The sequence below is a fragment of the Larus michahellis genome, chromosome 8, assembly GCF_964199755.1.
Source record: "Larus michahellis chromosome 8, bLarMic1.1, whole genome shotgun sequence".
In the NCBI taxonomy this organism is placed as follows: Eukaryota; Metazoa; Chordata; class Aves; order Charadriiformes; family Laridae; genus Larus; species Larus michahellis.
Genome location: NC_133903.1, coordinates 45375318 through 45400720, shown reverse-complemented (window position 1 = coordinate 45400720; position 25403 = coordinate 45375318). Strand labels below are relative to the sequence as shown.

General features: G+C 43.5%; 1 protein-coding gene across 1 annotated transcript; it reads right to left on the bottom strand.

Annotated features, from left to right (window-relative positions):
- Positions 1–980: 980 nt before the first annotated feature.
- On the bottom strand, positions 981–24986 carry KDM4A (lysine demethylase 4A). Its single transcript, XM_074597192.1, has 22 exons — positions 24848–24986; positions 24355–24507; positions 23982–24157; positions 22723–22837; positions 21701–21894; positions 20197–20246; positions 19563–19666; positions 18374–18511; positions 17194–17444; positions 16244–16434; positions 14592–14950; positions 12691–12811; positions 11908–12086; positions 9425–9629; positions 9053–9129; positions 8241–8296; positions 7172–7280; positions 6039–6227; positions 5165–5335; positions 4547–4666; positions 3822–3914; positions 981–2770 (listed from the first exon to the last, which is right to left on the bottom strand). The coding sequence occupies exons 2-22, from the start codon at positions 24490–24492 to the stop codon at positions 2630–2632; spliced, it is 3177 nt and encodes a 1058-aa protein (XP_074453293.1). The 5' UTR covers positions 24493–24507; positions 24848–24986; the 3' UTR covers positions 981–2629.
- Positions 24987–25403: the final 417 nt, after the last annotated feature.

Below are 25403 nucleotides of genomic sequence, written 5' to 3'. Positions count from 1 at the left end.
TCACTGCAGTAGGTAAAGTATGCTCATGTTTGAATGATGCAGCACAAGAACTGATGGAAAAATTGGGAAGGCCCTTTGTCTCAGAGTGCACGATGGCAGCAGTTTCCAACACAGTGCAGCCAACTGACAAGAGCAAATCCGGAGTCTGCAGAAAATGTAGCATAACAAAGCTCCTCTTCCAGAACAAATACTAGGCACAGGAGCTCTCAAAAGTCACTCAATACTGTTAGAGGTGGGTGGCAAAACCTGCTGCAGTTGAACACCACCAATCCAAACAAATCCAGCGGTTTCATACTAGGTCATCATTTTAGGATGAAGCTGTTGAGCCAGGTGTTTGCAGCACAGGTAGCACGTGGCACCTAAAAGTTGCATGTAAGTTATATGGCAGTTTGGGAAGAAAGCCTGAACACAGGCACCTTTTCTCTGGAGGGAGAATGGCCGATGGTACGAAGAGTATGTTTTTCAGTAATATGCAGGTAGTGTTCAGTCTATGAGAAGTTAGTATCAAATCTTAAGACACGCTGGCAGAACAGAGGCAGGTTTGTTAAGGCTCTGCCAGCTCTTCTCTGCATTTTCTCACAGCACATCACTTCTGAGAAGCTTACGTACAAGCTAAGACATCAAAGTGCAATTTTCTCCCTATTGCCTAGACCAGAGTACCTGCAGCTACTACACTCTGGTCTTAACAGATCCTAGTTTTATCAAGCCAACTATCCCGTCCATCAGAAAGCGATTTAATACCCTGAGACCAGCAGTTTTAGACATGTAAAAAAAACAACCCCAAAAAAACCAACAACAACAAACCCCAAAGGAAAGCCACTATCTCCTTTCAGAATCTGTTTAAGCCTTCCAATACTGATGAATGATGTATTCCACCATAAAAAATGGGCCAGAATACCTCTACGCAAAACTGTGATTGTGCAAATCTTCGCTACTTGTATCAGCTTCCTGACCCTATAAAAATGTAGGGATAAGTAAGATTTTCTTTATAAAAGTTGTAGTTTATTTCTTTTCTGATCAAGAGTTGTATCACTACACAATACTACATTTTATTGCTAATCACAAATCGATGCACCGGGGTTTCAGAAGAGTTTGGTTTATAGCATTCCTATGTAACAAAAGGAAAAAAGTTACAAATCCAGACTTTGCAGACACATTGCCATGTCCCTATAGAAGCAGGGATGCACTAGGTCTGTTTCACTAGAAAATTCTCCTCTTAAACTGCTTCTGGAGAACATGTAACCATAATTTTCTCCAGCAGGAAAGTCACCCCATCGTTCCATGCAAAAAGAAGGCGGCCAATCTGCTCCACAGCCTAAAATCCCTTTCCTACAGAATGGGAAAGGAACATGTATTTACAGGGCTCCTACTGCGGTGTGTTAATGCTTAAATTACCAGGAGCAAGCTGGCACATCTTCCAGGTACACCTACTACCCAGCTCAACTCAGCTTCCTATTGCTCGGGTAGCGAGTTCTCTCCAACACAACTGGGATGTGCCCTATTCCATATATACTCCATAAAAATGCTGCGGTAACCTTTACCAGACAGCACCAGAGCAGCACTCCTGCTTCAGAAGAGCACTGCACAGCCCTTCAGTAATACATACAGCTCAGTGCATGCTTTACCTGTCTCAGACCCAATACTAGCGGTTGTAAGCAAAAGCCGGCGGCCACATGACAGACAGTGCTGCTATGGAAGAGGCACTGCACTGCTTCAGGTACCACTGCCCTGTTATCCCCAATACTGTGATGCTTGGATTTCAAGAAGGGAGAGTTAGGACTCTGTCCCTTTGGTCATTATTGCCTTAGAGGAGGTGGGGAGAAACTCAGAAGAAACTCTTTGGGAGCTGAAAGTCTATTGGGAGCTGAATTCCTATTCTTGTTAGAAGGCTGCACTGCGCAGGGCTCAAACAGATTTCACTGATTCTGAGGCACGTTCTATTACAGTTAAACTTATGATTAAGTAAGTCAAAACAAGTATCAGAACAAAAATATTAAATGGAGGGTTAAATAATTTGTCCTATAGGATTCAATTTCACATTTCACCTGTTCACACAAGCACCTCCTGTCTGCTTGGATCTGAACAGCCTACAGCTCAATCCTCAGAAAGGAGGTGCTGAGAAACAAGAGACTGAAGCTGCTTGCGACAAAAAGATGGATATAAATATAAAAAAAGGTTCCATTTCAAGCACCAGTAATACTGCCTGCTAAAGCCCAGGTATGGTCACCAGGGAGACTCCCAAAATCAGGAATATTATTCAACTAAAACAATAGACCGTACTATTCTGCAGCTGCCAAGATTCCTGGCTACAACTCCCAAAATTGTCAAAATTGTCTCTAATAAAAAAGCAAGACTGCTCGATGAGATGAAAGCAACACCCCCAAGCTGGCTTATTCAGTAAGGACCCAACTTCAGACCAGGAGTCTGCAGGCATCAGCTTCAGCAAATGGGATCTGTTTCACTATCCAACAGCTGCCTTTCAGCTACTGCAGAGCATCAGCTTTTTAGCTTCCTTAAAAAACAAAACAAAGAAACCCTGGATTCGAAGCATCCAAATATGGCCTGTTGTACTGGAGCGTTTAAATCCTTGGGGGAGGTGGGCATCTTCTTCCTCTGCCACAGGCAGTGCTTACTCCATGATGGCCCGGTACAACGCAGGTTCAATGTAATCTTCACGGTAGCGTGAATTGATCACTCTCTGTCTCTTCCTCTCTTGTCTGACCTCCTTCTCTGCGAAGATCTCCGTGAAGCGCATATCCGAAGCTACTGACTAAGAGAAAAACCAGAATTAGTCACTAGAACACTGATCAACTCCCTGCCTGCACACGCTCCTACTGCACGTAAGAAAGAAGCAAGTCAGGGCACTTGGGAACATTCAGCCTTCCTCAAAAACTGACCAAACACAAGAAAAGTATTTCAGACGCTGGATTTTAAAATCTGGGGATAAGTTTAAGTGAACTGTAAGGAGAGATCTAAAGAACCACAGGTTTCAAATTTAACTGAGTAGCTAATTTAAGTTCACAATTACTTTCTTAAAGGAATAAACACACTCATCTTTTCCAACTTTCAAGCAGTCCAGTACATTTTGTGCCTTACGAACCAGGAATGTTTAAACACCTGGTAACAGGATTCAGCTATATATTCTTTCTTAAACCTCTAACATCCTGTGTGCCTGCCAACAGGTTCTGCATTAGGCTGTGCACGATCATGCTCTAACGCAGGATACCCTAGCGTGCTGTCCGTAGTTTTTTATAGCAGGAGGCATAAAGCAACAGAACAGGGACCCAAAGGGGCTGTGGGATCTCCATTCTTTGAGATCACCAAAACTTGACTGGAGAGAGCCGTGAGCCGTTGAGCCGTCTGACTTCAAAGTTACCCCTGCTTGGAATACGTGTCTGGAGCAGAGACCTGCAGAAAGCCTTTCCCACCTGAGTTATTTTACAATTTTTAAAAATGGCCAGCTCTCCTGGGGCCACCCTACTAAGGGCTTTTCAGAACAAAGGGCAAGTGAAGGAACTTGGCCACTGTTTGCAATGGGAGCAGACAATGAAACTTATGAATATGGGCACAAAAGGGTATTAACCTGCTGTCCCGAACAGTGACTCTATGCTATAAACTCCAATCATTGCGGAAGGAGAATTAAAGTCTCTCCAGAGCGAGACAGAACTTTGCTTCTGTAGCCTGATCAACTACCAAGCTTCACAACAACTGAGGACAGCATCAGATTGTAATCTTTTGCTGTAATGCACTCAGCTTGCTGTTCAAGAACAAATTAAGTTAAATGAGCTTCTTCAGTAGAAGTTTGCACCCTGTTTACCTACCAGCCTTGACTTCACTCTCTTAGGAAGCTCCTCTTCAAGAGTATACACATCATCCCTTTTCACCATCAGCTGTGACCCATCTTCAAATTCCACCTAGAAGAAAACCAGAAGTTGTTCTGCCAGAAGTTTCAGAAGTTAGAACCCTCCCACAGCTACCCATATCTTGCCTTCTCCTCCCCACAGAGGCCTCTCATGAAATAATCCTCTACCACTTGAATTTTATAAAATACATTTGCAAGTATGCACACTGCAACAGTCTTTAACCAAAACCTCACCAATCCCATGACAATAAAACTAGCCCAGCAAGTTTTGGGATATTCCTGCAACACCTGACAAGACAGTCTGGCTGGTCACTTTAATACGTCCTGAACACTCATCCTTTTGGAAGCACGCAAGGCATGATGCAATCTCACTAAACAGAGAAAAGCAAAACTAAACTTATTTTAAGTAGTTTAAACTACAGCAGACTCTGTTTCTGAAGAATTGCAGGCCAGCAATTTTTCAGAAGCTGACACTTTCAAGTAGGTAGCCAGATAAAAGTAGAGCTGCAAGCAGCCACTTTGCTCTTAACTCCAGCAGCTGTTACCAGCATCTGGCATCGCTGACAGCACTGAGTAACTTCCCCTGAAGCATTTAAGCATGACTCCCCTACAGCTCTGCTAGCTTTAAGAACAGCCCTGGTAACATGCTATGAACAATAACTTTTCAGACAAACAATTCTGTACCTGGTACATCTGGATGGCATGTGATGCGACAAACTTGGCTCCGTAAACTTGTCCATCTGTCCATCTCACCTGCACAACTTCCCCTTCAGCAGGGGGACCTAACTGAAGACAGTCTCGACTCTAGAGCATAAACAAAGAACATGGGAGAGACAAGGAGAAGAGTAAGCAGCTTCCTTATGTGAAGATTCAGCAAAACCACCAGGAAGTCCATCCCCATCACATCGCACACCACCCCAACAATTACTCCATTTTAGGAACGGAGAACTAGGCTGAGAGACGTCCACCTACGTCATCTGTATTTAAATCCCAACAGCGGGCCCAACTTCAAAGTACTTCATGCAGGAATGGTATACAAGAATCAGCAAGTTTTATTTCAGACCTACCACTGCTAAACAGCTGAAGATTAGCTGTGCTCCCTGTTACACCTGTTCCTATGTGCCCTCAGCTAAGTCAGTCTCACGTAACACCCCTAAGGCTATCTTGCAGCACACCTCAGCCACAACATGACCTAGGGTTGGAACAATTACCAAATCCCCTGGCGTGTCTGCTCTGCAGCTGCAAGAATTGATTCGCATCATGTGCCCTCTACCGGAGCCAGACTCCCACTGCATAACATACCACAATGTCCTCTGGATACAGGTTATCACTGAAGGAACCATCATCGAAGTTGACCTCGTAGAAAGTCTCCTTTGCAAGGCTGACCACTTCACATTGATAGAAGCGACCATTCTTGTGCTTGCTGATGACTATCTGTCCAGGTGACAGATCCTGGAGTGCAGCCTTAGCTCGCTGAGAAGGAGAAAAAAAAAAAAAAAAAAAAAAAAAAAAATCACTTTTTTTACACAATGACTTAATAAAGAACATGTTGAGGATCATAGCTGCAATGCTGGCAGACAAGGAAGGAAAATATTTTTGTTCAGGTAACTCTACCCAAGACATCATCACTTTGAGTTAAGTTCTGCCTCTCGAATTTCAAATGCTTAAAACCTAATCTGTTAGATGCCGCTGTCCTTAGCTTGCTTAGTAAATTAAGCTCTCATCCTTCAGAGCAATAAAGGCCTTTACAGTAAATATTCTCTAATAGATTGTTGTGGTTTTGATTGCTAGAAGTGCTACATGGGAACTTTATAAACTAATCAATCACTTAAATATGAAAATCTATGCAGCCTCCTGGAGTCCCAGCACTAACTCCTGCATATTAAGTCTCACAGCATAAACCCCACTATTATTCCTCATTACAACAGCCACAGGAGAGATGTAACGCTCTCGGTCCTTCTGGGCTGCAAACCAAAATACAATAAAGGACCTGACTAAGATCACTCAGAGCAGCAGCAAGGCTGAGATCAGAATCCAAGACCAACACCATTAGATTACACTGAACATTGTGAGAGAGCCAAGCTTTCTATGAAATTTTAAGAGAATCGCATAATCAAACTTTTCAGTCCCTCCAAGATACTGCAGTTCAAATCCTGGGAATCCCACACCTACTCACCTCTGCCTGAGATGGAATCTTATGCCTGAAGCAGGTAATAAAGACCACAAATGGCCAGTCATCAGGCTGCATCATGACTCCTGCTGCTTGGGCACAGCTGACATGAAAGGATGTGGGACATCGACCATGTGAGCACTGTACACAGCAACCTGCAATTCTCTTCCTTCGTTTCTTGCAGAAGATGCATTTCTGTGGACAGGAAACTAGAGGTTATTGATTGGCAGTAGCTTTTACCCCACACAAAGGGCTAGCTGGTCTAAAGAGTCTGATACTGTGCCATTTACTCTCTGTGAGAGCACTGCTACTTTCTGATTAAAAGGACAACTGCCAATTCTAGTTTATAGTTAGGTGGTAATTTATAAATTTAAAGAAAACTCATAGCCAAAAAAAATGTACCAGCTCAATATGCACAGCATGTGACCCAAGGATGCTAGCAACTGGAAATCTTGGATTAAATCAGCCTACAATGCTCCAAAGTCAACAGGGCCTTTCAGCACTTGGCTGCTAAGTTACACAGAAACAAGCAAGATTAGAATAATGGGCAAAGACAACAGAAGTAACAGTTAAAATTCTATCGCTACTACCAGTGACCCAATTACACTTGGGGCAGGCCTGATGGGCTGTTGTAGGAAAGGAATGTTATCTGTAATACACTAGCATATGCAAAGCACTTAAAACCATTTTCCCTTCAACACTGAGCTGTTAGAGGATTTAAGTACAGTTTCTTTCTTGCTGAAGACATTCACCCATTATACAAATGCATCGCATATCCTGAAGCATCTCAGTGCTCAACAGCAGTCAATAAAGCAAGTTAAATATTAGGGAATAAAAGAATAACAAACAAAACAAGTATAACTGTTACACTGCTGTATAAATGTCATTTACCACATACTGAAAACTGTGCCCCATTGCTGGCTCCTTATCTGAATAAACATATACAAGAACAGGGAAAGATTCAAAAAAATGGCAACGGGGACAGTTGTTATTTCCCATACAAAGAACAGAGCAGATTAAATTGTTCAGTCTGGAAAGGAGATGACTTGGGTTTGAAGGGATAAGCCAAATGTCCCAGATTGTGAACAGACTGGAAAGACACTTTGAAATCCCACCAGTGAAGCAGAGGTGATCCTTACCAGCCTGAAACGTTGCAGGGGGATTTTGCCAACATCTACAGGACTCCGCTCTGCAATGTTCACAAATTTTGCCTCCAGTACACCTACAGCACACATCACATGAACCCACCTGTCAGGAGAGAAAACAGAAAGAAGAAATTAATACCATTAGGCTAACAGAGGACGCTTTGGAGTTAAAGTAAATACAGTCCTGTTGAAGTTTGACATACAAACCTCGATAAACAGCCTCTGAGAACTATCAGTGTAACCTTCCTTCCTACTGCTAGTAACAGGGCACAAGTCGGGCAAAACCAAGACTACTTCATAATTCCAATCTATTACTAACAGGCTTAATAGGAGAGCAATTTAGTGTGGTTTGTGCTGGTTGCATACCTGCATTATAAAAGCCTGTCTGTTAGCTTTATTCCTTCACAAACCTGACCCGTAGCAACTGCTCAGTCACTACTGAATTACTTTTGAGACCATGACCGAGAGGCTGAGGCTCCATATGACATCCACAAAAATTTTGAAGAGCAAGTTTCAGCTACTTCATGGTGCTACAGGTCTGTCCCACTGTTATTTTGCATCAAATAACTTCAGACAACCCACCACACCAAAGGACCCAGGACAGGCAGCTGTACGCTTGCTGCGGAGGTACCCTGAATTTCAACATGTTGTGCTACTTAAAGATACGGCTGCCCTTTGACACCATTGCCACCACACATTACACGGAGAAATCAAAATCCTCTGTGAGAAGGTACTGAGAGATGTTCTCTCATCAGGAACCTTCATTTTATGTGGTACATTATACCTCTGCATGATACACCTCTACACTATAAAATGCAAAGCAATTAACAGCTGCTCTCAACAGAATATGAGTGAGGTATTACCTGAAAAGATGACGCCTGCTGCATGCAAACACAATGTACACGCTTTGCCATAGCCCCCCCCCCCGCCCAACAGTAACACAAAGTGTAAAAGTGTTGTTGGTCACTGTTACGCCAAATGCGGACGTTGGTTTTACTAGCTTACCCTCAGTTACTTAGGAATTGAGCTTCTCCCTTAAGATCAAAAAATCTGGAACACTTACTTGTCATCATTGGCTCTCTGCAGTGCTCCTCCTCGTAATGAACACAAACAGCAGTCCTGGCACAAGGAAGAAAGCATTAGCTGAAAGAGTGAAGTCCAGAGCAGTACACTGGCTTCAGAACTTCCTCCTCAAAATGCATGTCCAGAGGAAACAAAAAAAGGTTTCGCTGTCAGAAGAGACCTAATTACCTTGTAGAGATCACCCCTTTAGCTCTCAAAAGCTACTGCCCTTATGGCAACAAATATAGACTCCAGGTCTGTTGAAGGCAAGCAGACCGACCACTGAAGACTTGTTCAATTTGTTTGTTATGGGTTCCTTTTACAACTGCAGTACCCTATACCCTTTGAGGATGTGTAAAAGGATCTGGAACAAACATGAGCAAATACAATTTGAAAGGTTGATCCATTCTGCTGATCTAAAATGTGTATAGCTTTTTGAGGGAATCCCATTCTTCTTGCCTGTTTCACATGTGGACACCTCCGTAGTTACTAACTGAAGTTACTTTCTGTTTTAGAAACAGTAGCTGCCATAAATTAAGACAGAAAATGGAGGTATTCCCACATTCATACAGAACATCTTCCCTATGACTCAAGTGAGTTTGGCAGCTTTGCGCTAGTTAAAAGGATTCTACCACTACAACTTAAAAAGCACCAAAATACAAGAGACTGTCTCCTAAACGTTCTCTAAATTGCCTTCTTTTCACAGAAGAGAATAATAAAAAAAACCCACCACCACACTATGGAAATGAACTTTGTAGCCAAGTTCCCAGATGTACCAGATTCCATCAGTGAGAACGGTAGGAGAAACTTTACCTCTTCTAAGGCATTTTCTGTACACCTTGAGCACATCCAGTCTTCAGTGGCCTTGTCAGGGGATACACCGTAACAACCTAGAACAGACACATCCCACTTAAGAGCTTACCTAAACTCAGACCCATTCCCCTAGGGCCCAGAAGTAAAGCAGGAATGAAAAAAAATCAACGAGCCTCAGGGTGATGCTGTATATTTGAAGTTATCCGTGCAGCCAAATCCGTATGTCAATGGCCAGCACTCAAGCATATAGCATCCAGATAAAGGCTGAACTTGGTCTATTTGTACATTAAACAGACTGGCAGAGGCTTGCTGTGACGTACAGACCTACTACAGAGAGTACTAGAGTTCAGGGTTAAGTCTAGATGCACTCACTCGCATGAACACAGACATGGCAGTTCTTGCAGGTGATGAGTACGCTGGTTCCATCTTCCTCTAGGTAGGGGGTTGAAAGATTGACGTCAGTGCTGCAGCCAGTTGTAGTAAAGCACATTTCAGGAATCAGGGGTTTGGTTCGGATCTTCCCATCCACAGCAGCTGGAGTTACTCCAGAGTTTTGACTGTTGCCTCCGCACTCTGCCTGTAAGGGATGGGCAGGGAATTTAAGCTTTACAGATAAAACTGTCTCATATCATCTTTACTCATGCATTATTCCATACATAAATCCAGTTAAAGGAAGACTGAAGGTGCTGAAAGATTAAAGAGTTAGTAGGTTAGGTGAAATTATAGTTAGTTTATAAAATCCTCAGCTACTGCAGCCTCAGAATGAAATTATTTTCTACCCAAAAGGCTAAACCTAAGGTCTGAACTGCATCCCTCTAATGAGCAACAAGACACACATCAAACTGCATCTCTTCTGACAGAAGAGATGGAATCATCAAGCACACCTCATGCAATATGGGCAACAGCTCTGCTGCATTCCCTCCACCCCCTAATGCAGAGGATCATAACCCTGCTATCCAACAGTGTACATTTATCTTACCTCAATACGGGAGGACTGCGGTCACACACAGAGATACCTACTGCAATCCCCATTATTTTTTCCTAGTGCAGGTCTGAACAAGTCTAATGGGCTTTGAAACTGATTTGTTCCTGGGAAACAAGCAGACTAAAAGGGCAGTTTCCCACTTCAGGCTCAGGAGACTTTCAGGCTAATATTTTGCCATTTATTCATCTAAACCAATGTCAAACCAAACAGCAATTACATGTAAAGCTTACAGATATACACTTCCATTCAAGTTACCCGTCTTAACAGCTAAATAAAAATGAATCTTTCTCTTTGAACAAATATTTCAAGCCATCTTTTGTACCTCACAGGCCACCACAGAAGTAGCTTGCCTAATCTTTTAAAAATATTATTAGCAGAATGAAGCTGCACTGTCTTTCCTACAGTGCACCAAAAGGTATGACAAGAAGTCCGGGTAAGGATCACAGTAGGAAGGAAACCAACATGTTTTCAACAAGTCTTGTTCATTCACAGATTCTGTAACACTTACTGATTTACACTGAACATTGCACGTCAAGCAAAAGACTAAGTGACTGAGAGAAATCTAAATCAAAGTTGAAGAAAATGCAACTTCTTCTTCCAAGCAGCTAGATACTTTTCTTCTTCACAAAGGAAAAGTGAATATTTGTCTGGCACTTTGTGCCAATTTTTTATTTGAATGGGTAACTAAAGTGAGTTTCCAGACTTGCTACAGACTTTCTGAAGCTAGAACAAAGACCCTAACCACAGCTCAAATCTTGGAAGAGTTTCTGTTTCACTGCCTGTAGACAGGCATTTGAAAACCTGCAGCTAGAGTTTTCTGCTTAATAGCTTCTTTTTTGAGTTCTAAATGCTAACAGAACTTAAACTGTCCTCAAATCATTAACTTTATACACCGTCAGCACTAGTGAAATCCCCACACACTATGCAGCTTCCACGGAGAATTTCCAGGCCTAACAAGAACCTACTCTCAGACAGAAATAGAAAAACTGAACAGAAACTATAGTCTATGGTTTTCATTGAAATTAGGAACTACATGCAATATAAACCCTCAACAAAAATTTGAGGTCTTTATTTCCAAAACCGCAGTTAACATGTTCGTAGTGCCACCATGATCACACAGTGATCTTAAATGAATCAAATACGCTTAGTATTTGATAGGGAAGGGGTAAACTATCTCTAAGTACCAGGTTGAACACACAATCAGACAACTATTCAAGCTACCTTAAAATTATGCAGCTTAGGCACAGCAAAATATTTGGTGTAGGACTCCTGCCTAAGCATTTAGTCAACATGACAAAGGGGTTCTGCAACCCATGCCAACCTGTGCATTGCTACAGCCGCACTTTGTTAAAGCACATTTTCACGTCATAGCTACTGTCAAGATGGATATATTCCAAGTAAAGACAGCTTTCTATCTATGCCATCCACAAACACAACCCTAAATCCTTTTAAATAAAAGGTTTTCTTCCTTGCCAGCTCCTCAAAGACAATGTGCTATGAGTGGACTTCAAGTGTTTTTAAAAAAAAAGCATAGAAGTAAAGGTGTCAGACTGGAAAAGAGAAGTGAGATTTTACAGTCAGCTCCAGCAACATTCGAGCTCCATTCTGTGGTTCGAGCAAAAGCCACAGAACACAAAAGCTTCTGCTGAACAGCTGAGCGAGCCCCTGGGAACCCAGAGGCAGTCCAGCACAGGTGTGGTGAGGTTCAACCAGTTGTGCACTCCTGGAACAAATCCTTAGGAAGACTGCAACACTGATACAGCTTTTATTAGCTGGCAATATGCAAAACAACTTTTTTTAAAACGAGGCATCACAGCGGCAACCTATTCAGTTATCTCTACCCTAACATTAACAGGCTTGGTCTACATACCTGATACGTCTGGAAGAGCATACAAACAGCACAGTAAGGAGACTGCTGAGCCATGGTCCGATTGTATTCTTTTTCAGCCTCAAAATTTGGTGGCCGATTCTGCCACAGCTGGCTAAGTGGCTTGGCCCATGCTTCTGTCTCCTCAGCTTCTTCTTCAGGAGTTAGTTGCTCTGATGCTTCTGCAATAAGAGATCATTAACTCAGTGATTATCTGTCTTTTTATAGATACCCTTCTTGAAAACGAACATAAATAAGGCAAGAAGTTATGAATGGAGATGAAAGAAAAGACTGCCAGAAATCAAACTGAAGGGTGATGGGAGCCAGTAACTTGGTCTCCTTTTTAAGAGCTTCTACTAATGGAGCAACTCTGCAGACACAAGAGAGGCTTATTGGGTGAGAATAGTACCAGCTCCAAATTACATCAAGACTAAGGCCGTCAGCCAAAGAATCTGGTAGTGTGTTTTTGGTGATTTTTTAAAATCATGAATATTTACATCAATTACTGCAACGCTCTAAGGCAGATGCAATTATGTGACAGTCTCTGGTACTGGTTTAATTTTCCTTTCAGAGTTGTGACTTCCCAAAGAATGGAACAGAAAAGAAAGACAACACCATTCAAGAGAAGTATTTAATGATGCAAGCACAAAAAAAAAAAATAAATAATGAGATAAGCAGAGGTTGCTGACTTCTGTTTATCGCCAGTGGCTTAATGGAACACCCTACACTGTCCACAGAAGCTGAGACCCTCTCTACAGTTTCCCATAGAACACAAGGCTTACTTACCATCATCACTAATACAGTCTTTAACCAAGAGCGGGTGATGACGTGGGAGCTTGCTCAAAGGCTGGCGACGACCCTTGGACTTCTTACTCTCCTTCATTGATCTTATGTACTCCTTCGCTACCTGGACAAGGAGAAGCAATTCAGCAGTCATTAGCACATGTCCTTTTGACATTATTTTTACAGGAACTTACTTTAAACTTAAAGAAACCTCCAAAAAATGCACACATGCTTTCATAATTTTATTTCTAACAAACTAACTTCAGCTCTAAACTAGCTAAGTTTTTGAAAGAACTGCTTGCAGCGATTTTGCTAGGGAAAACCAGACAGAGCTGTACTAGCTCTGCTCAGCCATCAGAATAGAGATTTTTCGCAGGTCCCAGCATAGCTATTCACGCAAGTCTCTTTATATAAGAATTGTGTAAGAGACAGAATGGTTCAATTTAGAAGAACCAAGATAAGAAGTCTCACGCATTCTCAGTTTGGGTGTCAACTTAAAAATTACAGATTTAAAACCAAAAAATAATCAAATAAAAAAAATTTACGGAGTTCACTGTCATCTCAAACTAACAGGCTGATTTTGAATGAAGGCAACTTTAACTCTCTCTGCCTATTACTTACAAAGATGTTTTTCCAGCTAGAATGGAAGACGGAGACTACAACAATAGTTGTTTCCTCTTCCCTTAGCCTTATGTAAAAACAAGTGACACACTGACAAAATTACTACTAACCTGACAAGCAAGGCAATAAAGGAAATGATTTTAACAGCCCAGGAGGTCTCTCAGTAGGTAAGAGCCTCCCCTCCCTTTTTTTTTTTCCTAATATGTTATTCTTTAAGAGCAGAAGCAAATCTTAGATTAAATGCATCTTACGTCTTTTTAAATCTCTTCTTTTCATAAAGGAAGCCAGAAGAGAGCATAACAATCATTATCTCTGATCTCCTACACGGAGCTGCATACAAACCTTCTAAGAAACAGAAATGCTTTTATTCAAATGGAATTAACACTCCCAGTTATCATCTGATGGAAAATTTGTTTTGAGATACACCACACTGGGGAAAACAATCTACACCCATACAAAATTTCACCTTTTCCCTGTGTGGAGAATACAATGGAGACATCAGAATCAGCAATGGAACTTCTTTACTTTAAACATGTACGAGAACTCTTTCTCAGTTTCAGCTTAATTATCAACAGATTTGCCCGCTTGCTGTTCTGTTTCTGTAATTCCTGAATTTTGAAGACATAATCATTATCAGCCTCCCACTCTCTAAACACAAACGTAAAGAGCAAAACAAAATAATTTGAAAAGACACCACCAGGTAAGATTTTAACTATTACAGCCTTCTCTTGGGTTGTTTAATAAAAAAATTCATTGGCGGTTCTTGAACACTCAGATTTACATTCTCCCAACCAATAATTTTTGTTCCATAGTTTCTTTTTTCAAAAGGGACACACAGATGTGCACAAATATGTGTTTTTTATACTAAAAACAAACCCCTCAAACATATTAATGTGCTCATAACAAAGGCTGGATTGAACTAGATTCATTTTAGGTACAAATAGGTGTCTATTACTATAAAAGGACCTGAATCAGCCTGTAACACTACCATGTCAAAACCAACAAGCTACCCTTTCCCTTGAAGCACTTAACTAATTTTGAGAAGTTCTCAAAACAAGGGATCTCCTTGTTTTCTAGAAGAGGTACGAGTGTAAGACTTTAATCTTCATTCTTGTTTGTTTAGAAAACCCCACAGGTATTAAAAAAACCACATTAACAACTAAGCAACCTGCTGTGCAAACACCAAACGAAAACATAATCTGCACAGGTAGGAATTTTTGTCACAGCAAATCCACGACCACATAATACAGCCCTTAAGCTTTCAGTCCTCTTGCCATTCATACCTCTGCCAGTTCTTGTTCATTCATACTGGCGGTGGCGCTGGCTTTCTTTCCTGAAGTCTGTTCATTGTCAGATCCGCTGGCATCCCCTTTAGCATAGCTATGGACTGTAAGTACCCTGGCTGGCCCAGGAAGAGTTCGTTTTGCCAACAGATCAGCCGATTCAGAGTCAGAACCAGAATACGCAGGCGAGCTGGGCTGCGCACTGGAAGTTGAGCCCTGCTTCGAAGTTGTTAAAACTGAAGTGGAATTTGAAGCATGTGAAATGGAGAGATCCAATGCAGCTGCTTCCTGCTCTTCCTCTTCTTCCTCCTCAAGCTTCACTGTTTTCAGTTCTTCAAATTTGGCTGAGTCTACACGATCTAGAAGAAAGGATATACTGACTTTTTCTAAAGTTTGAGCAGCAGAGAGAATATTTGTGCAATCATTTGCAAAGCCAAACAGGAACGCAACTACTACACACACAAAAAAAAGTGACATTAAATCATATAAAGAGTAGATCATTAATTCAAACACCTATTAAAATCATGGATGGCTTAAAGAGAGAGAGAGGGAATAAAAGCGTCTGCTCATTGCCTCTTCCAGTACAAGAACTAGGCTATATCAAACGAAATCAGTAGACAGTGAGTTCAAAATAGACAGAGATGATCTTTTATACAGTGTGGCTAAACAGTCCAACTCCAGGCCACATGATGTCGTGGGTAAGAGGTTACAAGCGTTCATGGGAGACTTAACAGAAGAAAACTAAAAACCCACAAACCAAAAGATTATTAAATACAAGCTGCAAAGTGCTGGAAACCAGAATACTAGGGGGAGACATCACATATATTTGCTCTGTTCTTATATTGTTCCATAGGCCCCTTGCTCCTCCCTTAAGAGCAAGGATAACCGATCCATTACAAGCCACATTAGTTTTCCTCCAGCCTCCTTATTAAAAAAATTAAAAGCAAAACATCCATACAGCATACCAGACCAACACTACCAGGAAGTGTGCATGTGTTTTACTAAGCAATTTCTATGAACAGGTCACATTATTCAACAGGGATACAGAGGACTTTACACTACTGAGGAATCCAATATATTTCTGTATGCAGGCACACAAAATAAAAAGAGCAAAAATCAAAAGCTAGAATTACCAATTTCTTAAGCAAGTCTCATGCAATACTTCCTGTTCTCTTTAATTCAGCTGAAAGGCAACCTCCTGGTGACCTACCTGGTCAGTCAGTCATTGAAGCAGCTACAGGACGGCTGCCTACACCTTTGTTCTCCCCCAACGTTTTTTTTATATAATTCTCACTGGGGAGTTATCCACAGGTCACAGAAGCTAACAGTTCAAGCTGTGGTTATACCATTTACTCAGACCAGTGGCAGAAGCGTCAGACAAATTTAACTAAGGAGCACAACCTAAAATTGTTCCAGATGCACATGCTGGTCTTGGAAAAAAAATAACAATAATAAAAAAATAATCAAATGGTAGTATCTCAAGTCTCATGGCAGTAAGTTTCTGAAGTGCTTGCCACGGCTCTGACAAACTAGCATCTGCTTTTTTGGACATGACAACATCCTACCAGCTAGCCTCATATGAAAGAGTGTCCCAGATTCAGCTCCCTGAAGAATAATACCCCGTACCAGGATAAAGCTCGACACACAGTTACCTGGAAGCTTGAGCTTTTGTTCACCTTGCTGCACAAGTTCACTCGTAGGTCTCTCACGAGACTCTGCCATGTCTGCTTCATACTGCGCGGAGCTCAGCTCCTCCTTGGGGAAGGCCTCACTCTCACTCACCTCCTGTGGCACTTCCAGGCAGACCCTGTGCCTTTTTGTTCCTATGCGATGCTTAGGGATGCTGCAGAAGACAAATCCATATCAGGTTACCAAACACGTAAGTGTGTTGAATTTCTCTCTGGATGCACAAAATACAGCCTGGTTTGCATCAGTGTCTTATGAGACAGCATCTGGCAAACCAAGTAATTTCCAAATTACTCTGGAGTGTTTTCTTTGCCTTTACAGAAGCAGAGTACGTGATCCTTAGGAATGACTCCTCGGCATCTGTTAATCATGTATTAGGCAGCTATGTTCTAGCCAGGCATTCCTTACCTTAAACAAAAAAAAACCCCAAACCCCCAAACTAAAACAGCAACAAAAAAACCAACCACCAAAGTCAGCTTTAGGAAGAGTACCTGACCCTGGCTGAAAAAATAAACTCAAAATGTAAGATGATTAGCCTGTCCACCTTCAGCAACCAGGAATTGCACACTGATGTTGCAGTACTGATAGTACCAGAATTTGCTAGCAAGTACTGTCCCGTGATCCCAAAACACCCCTTTTTTCTTCTGGCTTCCCAGTGTACAGTGCACATTTTCAATCCAAGCTTTGGATGTCTGTCCAAAGATGAAGAACTACCTTCCAGGCTGGTGCCTTTCCTGTCTACCACAGACCGTCATCAATGTGGACTCAAACCATAAAATAAAATTAAAAGTAAACCCTATTCAGATTATTGCTAACTCTGACTACTGTTGTTCTATCAGAATGGCAAACTTTCAATTGCAGCTGGGTCCAATTTCTAATAATCCAATAGAAAAGCAGAGGACTGTACAAGCACTACCTTTTCGTCTCATCCTCGTCCACTTCCTCTTTACATGTCTCTCCCGTTTCCATTTCCTCAGCACACTGTTTCCCATTCTTGACTTTTTGCATGAGATCCCCTTTAAGAAACTCTGCCGCCTCTGGGGTTGGAAGAGTATGGTCAATGACAGTCACGTCCTTCCCGGCTTTCCAAAGCTTGTAACGATCTGGCTGGTATTTCCTCACAAACACATCCATGGAGATCTTCACCATGTCCTTCCGACAGGAGCACTGAAGTCACAAAAAATATTCAAGTAAGGGCACATACTCAACAATTCTACTCTGTCTTTCTATATCACTTTGCTTTCAGAAGCTTAATTGAAGAAAAAAATCCCACATTTACACGTAATTAAGCCTTAGCAGCTCTCAACACTCTTTCCCAAGAAATAAAAAGGGCATATAGTAAGTTACTAAAAACTGGGCAGAAAAGCCAGCAAAAACAACGAAACAGAAAACCAGACGTTATCACAGTAACTAAGAAAGCAAGCTCACCAGCCTATTTACAGAGTTGCTGGTAGAAGCTGACTGTTTTAAAATGAGTTCACTCAAAACCAGCCAGCAAAACCAGAGACCATAATGTGGAAGTCGGAGCCACACAAACTCTGGGCCTACCCAGAGCAGTAGAGCTTGTCTGGGCATGGTTACAACTAGTGCTTCAAATCATTCACCTCAACGTAACTTCTGAAAACATAACCCGTGTTTGTAAGGCACCTCTACAGGGATATAACACTATCCAGTCGAAAGATGCAGCCAAGATACTTACTTTGATAAGTGACTTAAGTTACCAAACTCATACTTCCAGGCTAAACGGTCAATAAATAACAGTTAAAATACCAGACAAAATACTGACAAGTCCTGACCACCAAGCACACCCTTTCATCTTTGGAAAGACAACCAGTTCCCTGCTTTTCTTTGAAGCCTCACTTGACCTACACAAAGCTAAAAACCACATTATATGCTATCCATAGTTGAAACAAGGACATGAAACGGGAGGCAGACTGGACATTGTTACCATGTCAGAAAGTAAACATCACATCTTAAATGGACAAAGCACTGAATTCACTCCCTTAGAACAAACACTGGGGGCTTAATGACCAGCAGAACATTAGGCACTGCATTCAGGTTATTGGGATGCAATAGGATGGCAACAGACCACTTACCAGCACAGACTGCTTCCCATACTCGATCCACCGAAGAGTAGCAAAGTTGGTAGATTCAGCACAATTGAAGCCATGATTAAAGCCAGCATGATAGCTATAAGGAAAGGTTATCATGAACTCTCCAGCCTCCTGTGTCACCTAAAAGACAAATGAGACACAGCACTGTTATCTACAACTTAGCAGACAAGTCTACTCCGTGGGTCTGAATAAAAGCAGCTCCCATACTGCTCATGCAGCATATCTGAAACCTCTACCCACAGATGGTTGGAGTTACTTGCTGCAATGGGTAGACTTGATACTTATCTTCATTATTCTACTTATGTTAAGTATCTGTTTAGTGGAAAACAACACTCAACAGTTTTTACTAAAACGCAACCAGTCAAAATAGCACAGAAGTGGTTATACAACGAAGTAACTCTGTGACAAGCTATCTGAAAATCATAAAGACACTTATCTGTATCAGCTACAGGTTTGGATGAACAGTATCTAAGGCCAAGTGAAATTTCTATCCACACAAAACTTGGAAATTTACGAACAACAAAAGAAACAGTAGTAATCAAGTACAGCTCTCAGTCACCCTTCCACCACTGCTCTTCAACATTTCCTCACTGTCTAACAAAGACTCATGACAACAAAACCCTTCAGCTGCCCAGGCAGATGTGAAGGTACTTCTAAATAAGGACTCAAAGCCTAGATCTTCAGAGTGCACGTATGAGTGTGTATGCGGGTATGGAGGGTGGGTGGCAGGTTATTCTATACCGTTATTAGTGTAATGAAAAAAATTAATAGGGAAAAAGCCATATTTTCTATCAAGGAAGTGGATCACAACAAACAACGTCAGCAGGGGACAAGTCTGAAACAAAGAGAGAACAATCTCTCATCACTAAATACATAGCTAAGCAGTGAAGTTAATCTAACACAGGATGTTGTGTATAGTTTAAAGTTAAAAAAAAAAAAAAAGAAAAATAGTCACAGAAGACAGAGCCTTTTCTTGACAGATTTGTCTGTCTCAAACTCTTTCAGATCCCAACTGCCAGATAAATGGAGGTACAGTGGGAAAGGATTGCCTTGTGTCCTCCCTGTTGCTGTTTTCCTCTCTAAGCATCTGCTACTGGCTGCTGTTGGATATGAGACAGGGCTGCATGAACCTCTTGACTGAGCTGCTATAACCGTGATTACTTTTCTACACCTTATCAAATGGGATGCCGTATTTCTTCAGAATTGATGGAGAGATGAGGGTCATTTTGTGACGGAGAAATGCTTCACAGCTTTGGGCGCTTCCCGGAAAGAAACCTGTTTAAAATCAAGGCAAAAAGAGATGTTACTGTTCTGCTGTGAACTAAGTGAATTTTTCAAGAATTTTTAGGAAAAGTTACTGTCTAAACAGTATTTTTCCCTAGCCCTACAAGTATGAACCACTTTATTTGAAGTGTGCTAGCTTGCATACTGAAGAAAAAGGACAACTCCAGGAGATTTATGTTTAACAGATGCCAGTTCGAAAGAGCACAAAACTGCACACAGAAGGATCTTTCCTTGGCTATAACCTTCCAGTCTTGATGATCGATACTTAAGGATTTTCTCATTAAAGGTTAGTCAGACCACAACTACATTATTTGTAATGTGACATTTCTCTTGTGTGTATATTATAAACAAACACTCAGAAGTAATATAAATTATATTCTAAAAGGCAAATTGTCAGTTCAGTCATGCCAGCCTGTGCTCTTACAAACGTTACAGGCATGTCGTATTCTAAAAGAGCTGAAACCTGTTGAGGCTGTCCATCCCACCTTCCGCAAAAGGCAGGACATGAATTGCTCGATTACCTTTTGCAAGTCTCTCCAGTCGCTTCCCATGCTCCGGAGGGATCGAGTACCTGCAGTCATAAGAACAAGTCTGTTAAGTTCAAGTAACATGACAAAATCGCAAAGTTTGACAGGAAATCATAAATGGGCATCAAGGCATGAATTACTTAAAGTAAATAAATCCTCCACCTTGACACTGTCTTTTTCAAAGTTCGATGACATAAAGCTAAAAATCTTTATCAAGGACTTTTACCTTCTCTATCCCAAGAAAAATGAAGAGCCAAAAGCTGACCAACTGCTCCATTGACTTTTGCTTAAGCAGTCAAGGAAGTAAAGATCCTGATGTATTTAACTAGCAGATCTGCGCAGCAAAACATGAACTACGAGAAGAAAGGGAAGAACATTTCCTGACCCATTTCAGTTGACAGCCATGCAATCACTGGTATACTCAGTGCAAGGAGGAACGCAGAGCAAAAAGTCACCTCTTTCAGCTCCTCAGACCAAGATGGGACTAAGTCAGACGCAATGCCACATCCTTAACATGTGCACAACTTGCAGCCTGCTCTTTTGGGCTACATCTCTCTTTGTACACACCTTCTTATGGGCGCTACAAAACTCGTAGTTGGTTTGACTACAGTAAATAAAACCACCTACTTGGCTTTCTTTCACTCTGGAATAGAGTGCTATATTCTTGATGGAGTTCCTTCTTAAATAAATCAGACTAAGGCATCAGCAAAGTTAACTTCTTCCACGTTCTACTGTAAAAGAAGCAATGACCAAATGGTTTATCTGACTGTACTATTCTATTTCATGCTCCCATGCGATTGACACTGCATGGGGTTGTTCATTGGTCACATGGCCGCTAGCTATTATTTTTGACTTCAAAGTTGTACTAGAAGGCAGCCAAAAATACTAGCTTCCAACAAAAGTGCCATGGAAACAATTGTTGAAGTTGCTTGAGAAATTTATTTGTGAACAGAAGGGAATGATTCACTCTTAAAATGCAACCCATGCTTCAGAAAAATTTGGGAGCCTCCCCTAAAAACAATCATGAAAGCTCAGACACTGGAAGAACCACTCAGCAAGATCCACTAGCCCGCTTTCAGATCTATGATAAACAGCTACATTTCAAAGTCTGTTAAAAACTGCCTGTTCCCCCACTGCATATGTGACAACTGGCACGTTACCTCAGTATGGTCATTTTAGAGCCCCAGGAAATCATAACCAAGTTTTCCAAGCTCTGGCCCTACCGCAGCAGAGAGCGTCCACCCTATATTATAGTTCTGAATAACTCTTTACACCAGGAGAGCAAATGGACTTTCTGGAAAATAACCAAACAAATGCTACCGAGGACACACACTGCTTTGCAGTTCCTTACAGGTTTCTAGTGTTCTTGTCATCACTGCAGTGCAAGATCGGAGGGATGGTAATTCCTTTAGTCAACTCTCATAACGTCACGACTTTGACTCCAATATTTTATGTTACTGTTCTTCTATATCTAGAAGATTCTCTAGAAAAATCTTACCATGACTTGGGTTCTCCAAAATGCAAGTAATTAATACTGTAGAGATCCATGTCCTCTGTATGCCAAGCAAAGGAAGTTTTCCACATGCCAAAATATAGGTAAGGAGTATTCACTCCTTCAATGGTTATGCCGCTTTCATTCTCCACAATATCCAGGATCGTGTTCAATCTGCCAATATTCCACGCATCTACATGCTGCAAAACACAAGCCTCCTGTCAAACAAGCTTTATGAAGAACAGAACCACGCAGCTAAGACAACAGTTGCAAAAGCTATCAGACACCTGTGAAACAGCACATTGAGACAAACCATCTACTGGCACTGCTCAAACCGCTTGCTAGTTCACCTAAAACAAAGGTTTCACATGGTGTTAGCTTACATACTGAATATTTGCCAGCCACCTAAGTTATCAGCCAACATAATGATTAGGAAGGAGAAATAATCACGAAGCTACAGACTTTACAGAGCAGAAAACAATAGTGCGAGCTTGAGCTGATGTCTGAACTCTCTTGAACAGAAACGCTTTTCATTCCAAACATCCTTTAAAAGAGTAAATCATCACAATTTAAGAGACTAGCAAGTAGACTGCATATCCTTTTCGTCCTAACACAAAGTGGCTACAGAGTTGTCCCATGAAAATACACATACTAGTGGATACCAAAGCAGTGCGTGTTCGCTGATCAACACTTCCAACTCTCATACGCCTTTCAGGACAAAGCACTATAAAAGCAACACTTACGCAACTGCAGTTTTTGCTTTCTTGAACTAAACTGTATTACACTGAAGCTCTAACAGAGGTCCCATAGAACATTATCTCTATCAGCCTTCTTTAACTACCTGGGTTAAATGGAGAGTATGGTATAAACACGTGGTTTATTGTGTTCCTGCCTACTGCAGAAGCTGGAACTCTGCTAAGACTATCATTAACTCTTTCTGAAAGTTAAGAGTCAAATGCTACATTAGTATTTATGGCATGCAATACACAGGGATAACCGTCACTTGAAAACCAAAACAGTTCTCTTACCTTGTCATAAAGTGTGCCGTTCACATCAGCACCGTAAATAGGGGCGTTGAACGTAAGGTTCTTCCAGTATTTTCGTTCAAGGTCTTCAAAGTCCGTGTAGCGCGGTGTGCAGTACCTGAAAAAACAACAGAGATACTAAAGACTCTGCAGTTTGATACTTGATGAGTCTCAATGTTTTCCACCACTGAAAGAATTGAACGCTACAATAAAAATACCCAATGTGTGTTATCAGCCAGACCCCTACCTCCCAGAACAGCAATGAGCGCAGCCACAGCTTCGTTTCTGTGAGACTTGGGAACAAAGGATCAGGAAGAAAATTACTTTCCCCCATTTCTCAGTTTACTTTCATTTTTGCTTTCTTTGTGTGCTTCTCTCTGGTCACAACACCACCACTTTCCAGTTATTGCTACTTAGCAAAGAAGGATGTAGTCAACACCAGAAAAGATATAAAGAACAACTTGAAAAAACAAAACCCAAACCAAAGTTTTCTGCCACTGTAAAAGTAACAAACATTTCCAGGCTCACTTGCTAGTATAAAGTGGCCAAGCACGCTCAGCTCACCACCAGAACACCTGCTCTCGATGTCCATTCCCTGCTAACTATATACTGGCCTCTTTGTGCAGCACTTGGGGACCAACTTTACACTATAACACTTACATAATGTGTGCGTATATATAGATATATTTTCTAGACAATTACATATATAGCATAAAAGAGTAATTTTCATTAGATTATTATATTAGAGAAAACAGAATCCTAAGTTATCTGATGCGTGCTGCTCTAGCAAGATAAGCTTAATCAGGTTAACTGCAGCTAGCAATTCTAATGCTGTTTCTAAAATAGCTATTTCAAAAGCTCTTTTGGTTAAACTCCTTTTAAAGTGATCTCTTCTCCGTCTCCTTTTTCACGTCAAGAACATTCCTTTCTCTGCTACTCTACTCAGTAAAATTTTCAAGGGTCTAGGTTAAGGTTTGGATGGTCCGGCTACTGAGGACAGACAGAGAGGAGCCCACAGCAGAAGCGCAAAGTTCAGGCGGCATTCCGCGCCCTCCTGCCAGATGACACCAGCGACGAAGGTCCCCATCCGCAGGCCCCCATCTGCGCGGCCAGTTTGACAGCCAACGCCTCGTCAGCCCAGGGCGTCACGTTCAGGCCTCTGGCCGGCACCAGCCGGTAGCCAGGACCTGGCCCCAGGGAATTCGGGCTGCGGGAACTCCCGCAGGAACCACCGGCGGGGAGAGGTGGGCGCAGAGACGTACTTGTCGCTGTTGGCGATGCGCCTGAACTCCCGGACCGTCATGGCCTTCTTCTGGATGTTGTACTGCGTGAAGAGGCCGGACTGCCCCGTCACCACCTGCTGGATGGGCGCTGGGATGACGAGCTCGTCGATGTCATCGTAGCACCGACGCGGCTTCCACTCCTTCGGGGGGACTATCTGCGGGGAAGCACAACGCGCCCGCTCACCGCCGGGACCACCGGCCCGGGGGGGAGAGGAAAACTCGGGGAAGTCGGGATGAAACACACACTTTCCCCCCCCCTCTCCCCCCGCCCGCCCCCGCCATGGGCCGGGGCCGGCCCGCCCCACCGGGGCACACAAAGGGCGGAGGGGACCGGGGCCGGGGGGTGTCGCACCTTGGCCAGCCCGGCGCGGTGGGCGCCCTGCGACTCCACGTAGGCGATGTACCGGCTGAAGTCCCGGAACTGCTCCATGGTGGGGCGGAAGGTCATGATCCGCGCGCTGGGATTGAGGCTCTCCAGCTCCGAGGCCATGTTGCCGGGCCGGCCCTGCACGGAGGAGGAGGCGGAGGGGGTGGTAATGGCGGGGGGGTGGGTGGGGTGGGCGGGTCACCCCGCACACCCCTCCCCTCCCCCCGGCCGCGCCCCGCCCCCTCCGCGCGCACGCCCCGCCCTCCTCGCCCGCCGGCCAATCGCCGCGGGGTCCGCACCAGCTCTGCCTCCCCATTGGCGGAGGCCGCCCGCCCGTCAAGAGCCGCGGCTCTCTTTTCCGCCCTCACGGCGGAGACGCCACCGATTCACGCCCTCCCCCCCCCCCCCCACCTCGCCACCGGTCGGGGCGAGCCCGTCCCGACGCGGAAGGATCCCAGTCCCCGCCCAGCGTGCTCACGTCAGCAGGGCGTCCCTCTTCTTCGCCGCCTCCGCCCTCCCTCCTCGGTCCAGCGCCCGGCTGCCGTATCCCTCCGCACCACGCGCCCAATGAGTCCGGCAGACGGCCGACGCCACCGCGGCCGTACCCTACCGCCCCGAGCCCCGCCCTGCCGCCCCGCCCCGCCCCCTTCCCTCCACCGCCCGCCCCGCCTCCTCCGCCACAGCCAATCGCTGCCCTCTTCCCGCTTCACAGCCAATAGGAATTCGACGGCCGCTGGGGGCGGGCCAGCGAATCAGGAGGCCGGGAGGGGGGCGGTTGCTAGGCGGACGGGGGGAGGGCCGGCGGGCGGTCGCTAGGGGGCGGTTGCTAGGGAGGCCGGGGCCTGCTCGTGGAGACCGGGCCGGGCCGGGCCGGGCCGGGCCGGGCCAGGGCCCCTACGGCGGCCACGGAGGGCGGGCCCAGCCGTGGCCCGCCCACACCCGACTCCGCGTCCCCGGGGCACCCGCCGCGGGTGGAGACAGAGCCCAGGCTAGAGGGCGGCGCGGCTGCTCGGCCTCACGGCGGCCCAGGGCAG

Coding starts and splice junctions, on each gene's coding strand:
- KDM4A (XM_074597192.1), bottom strand. CDS start 24,492: ATGGCCTCGGAGCTGGAGAGCCTCAATCCCAGCGCGCGGATCATGACC. Junction 7,281..8,240: donor CAGAGAGCCAATGATGACAA/GTAAGTGTTCCA, acceptor CTCTCCTGACAG/GTGGGTTCATGTGATGTGTG. Junction 5,336..6,038: donor AGATTCCATCTCAGGCAGAG/GTGAGTAGGTGT, acceptor TCTCCTTCTCAG/CGAGCTAAGGCTGCACTCCA.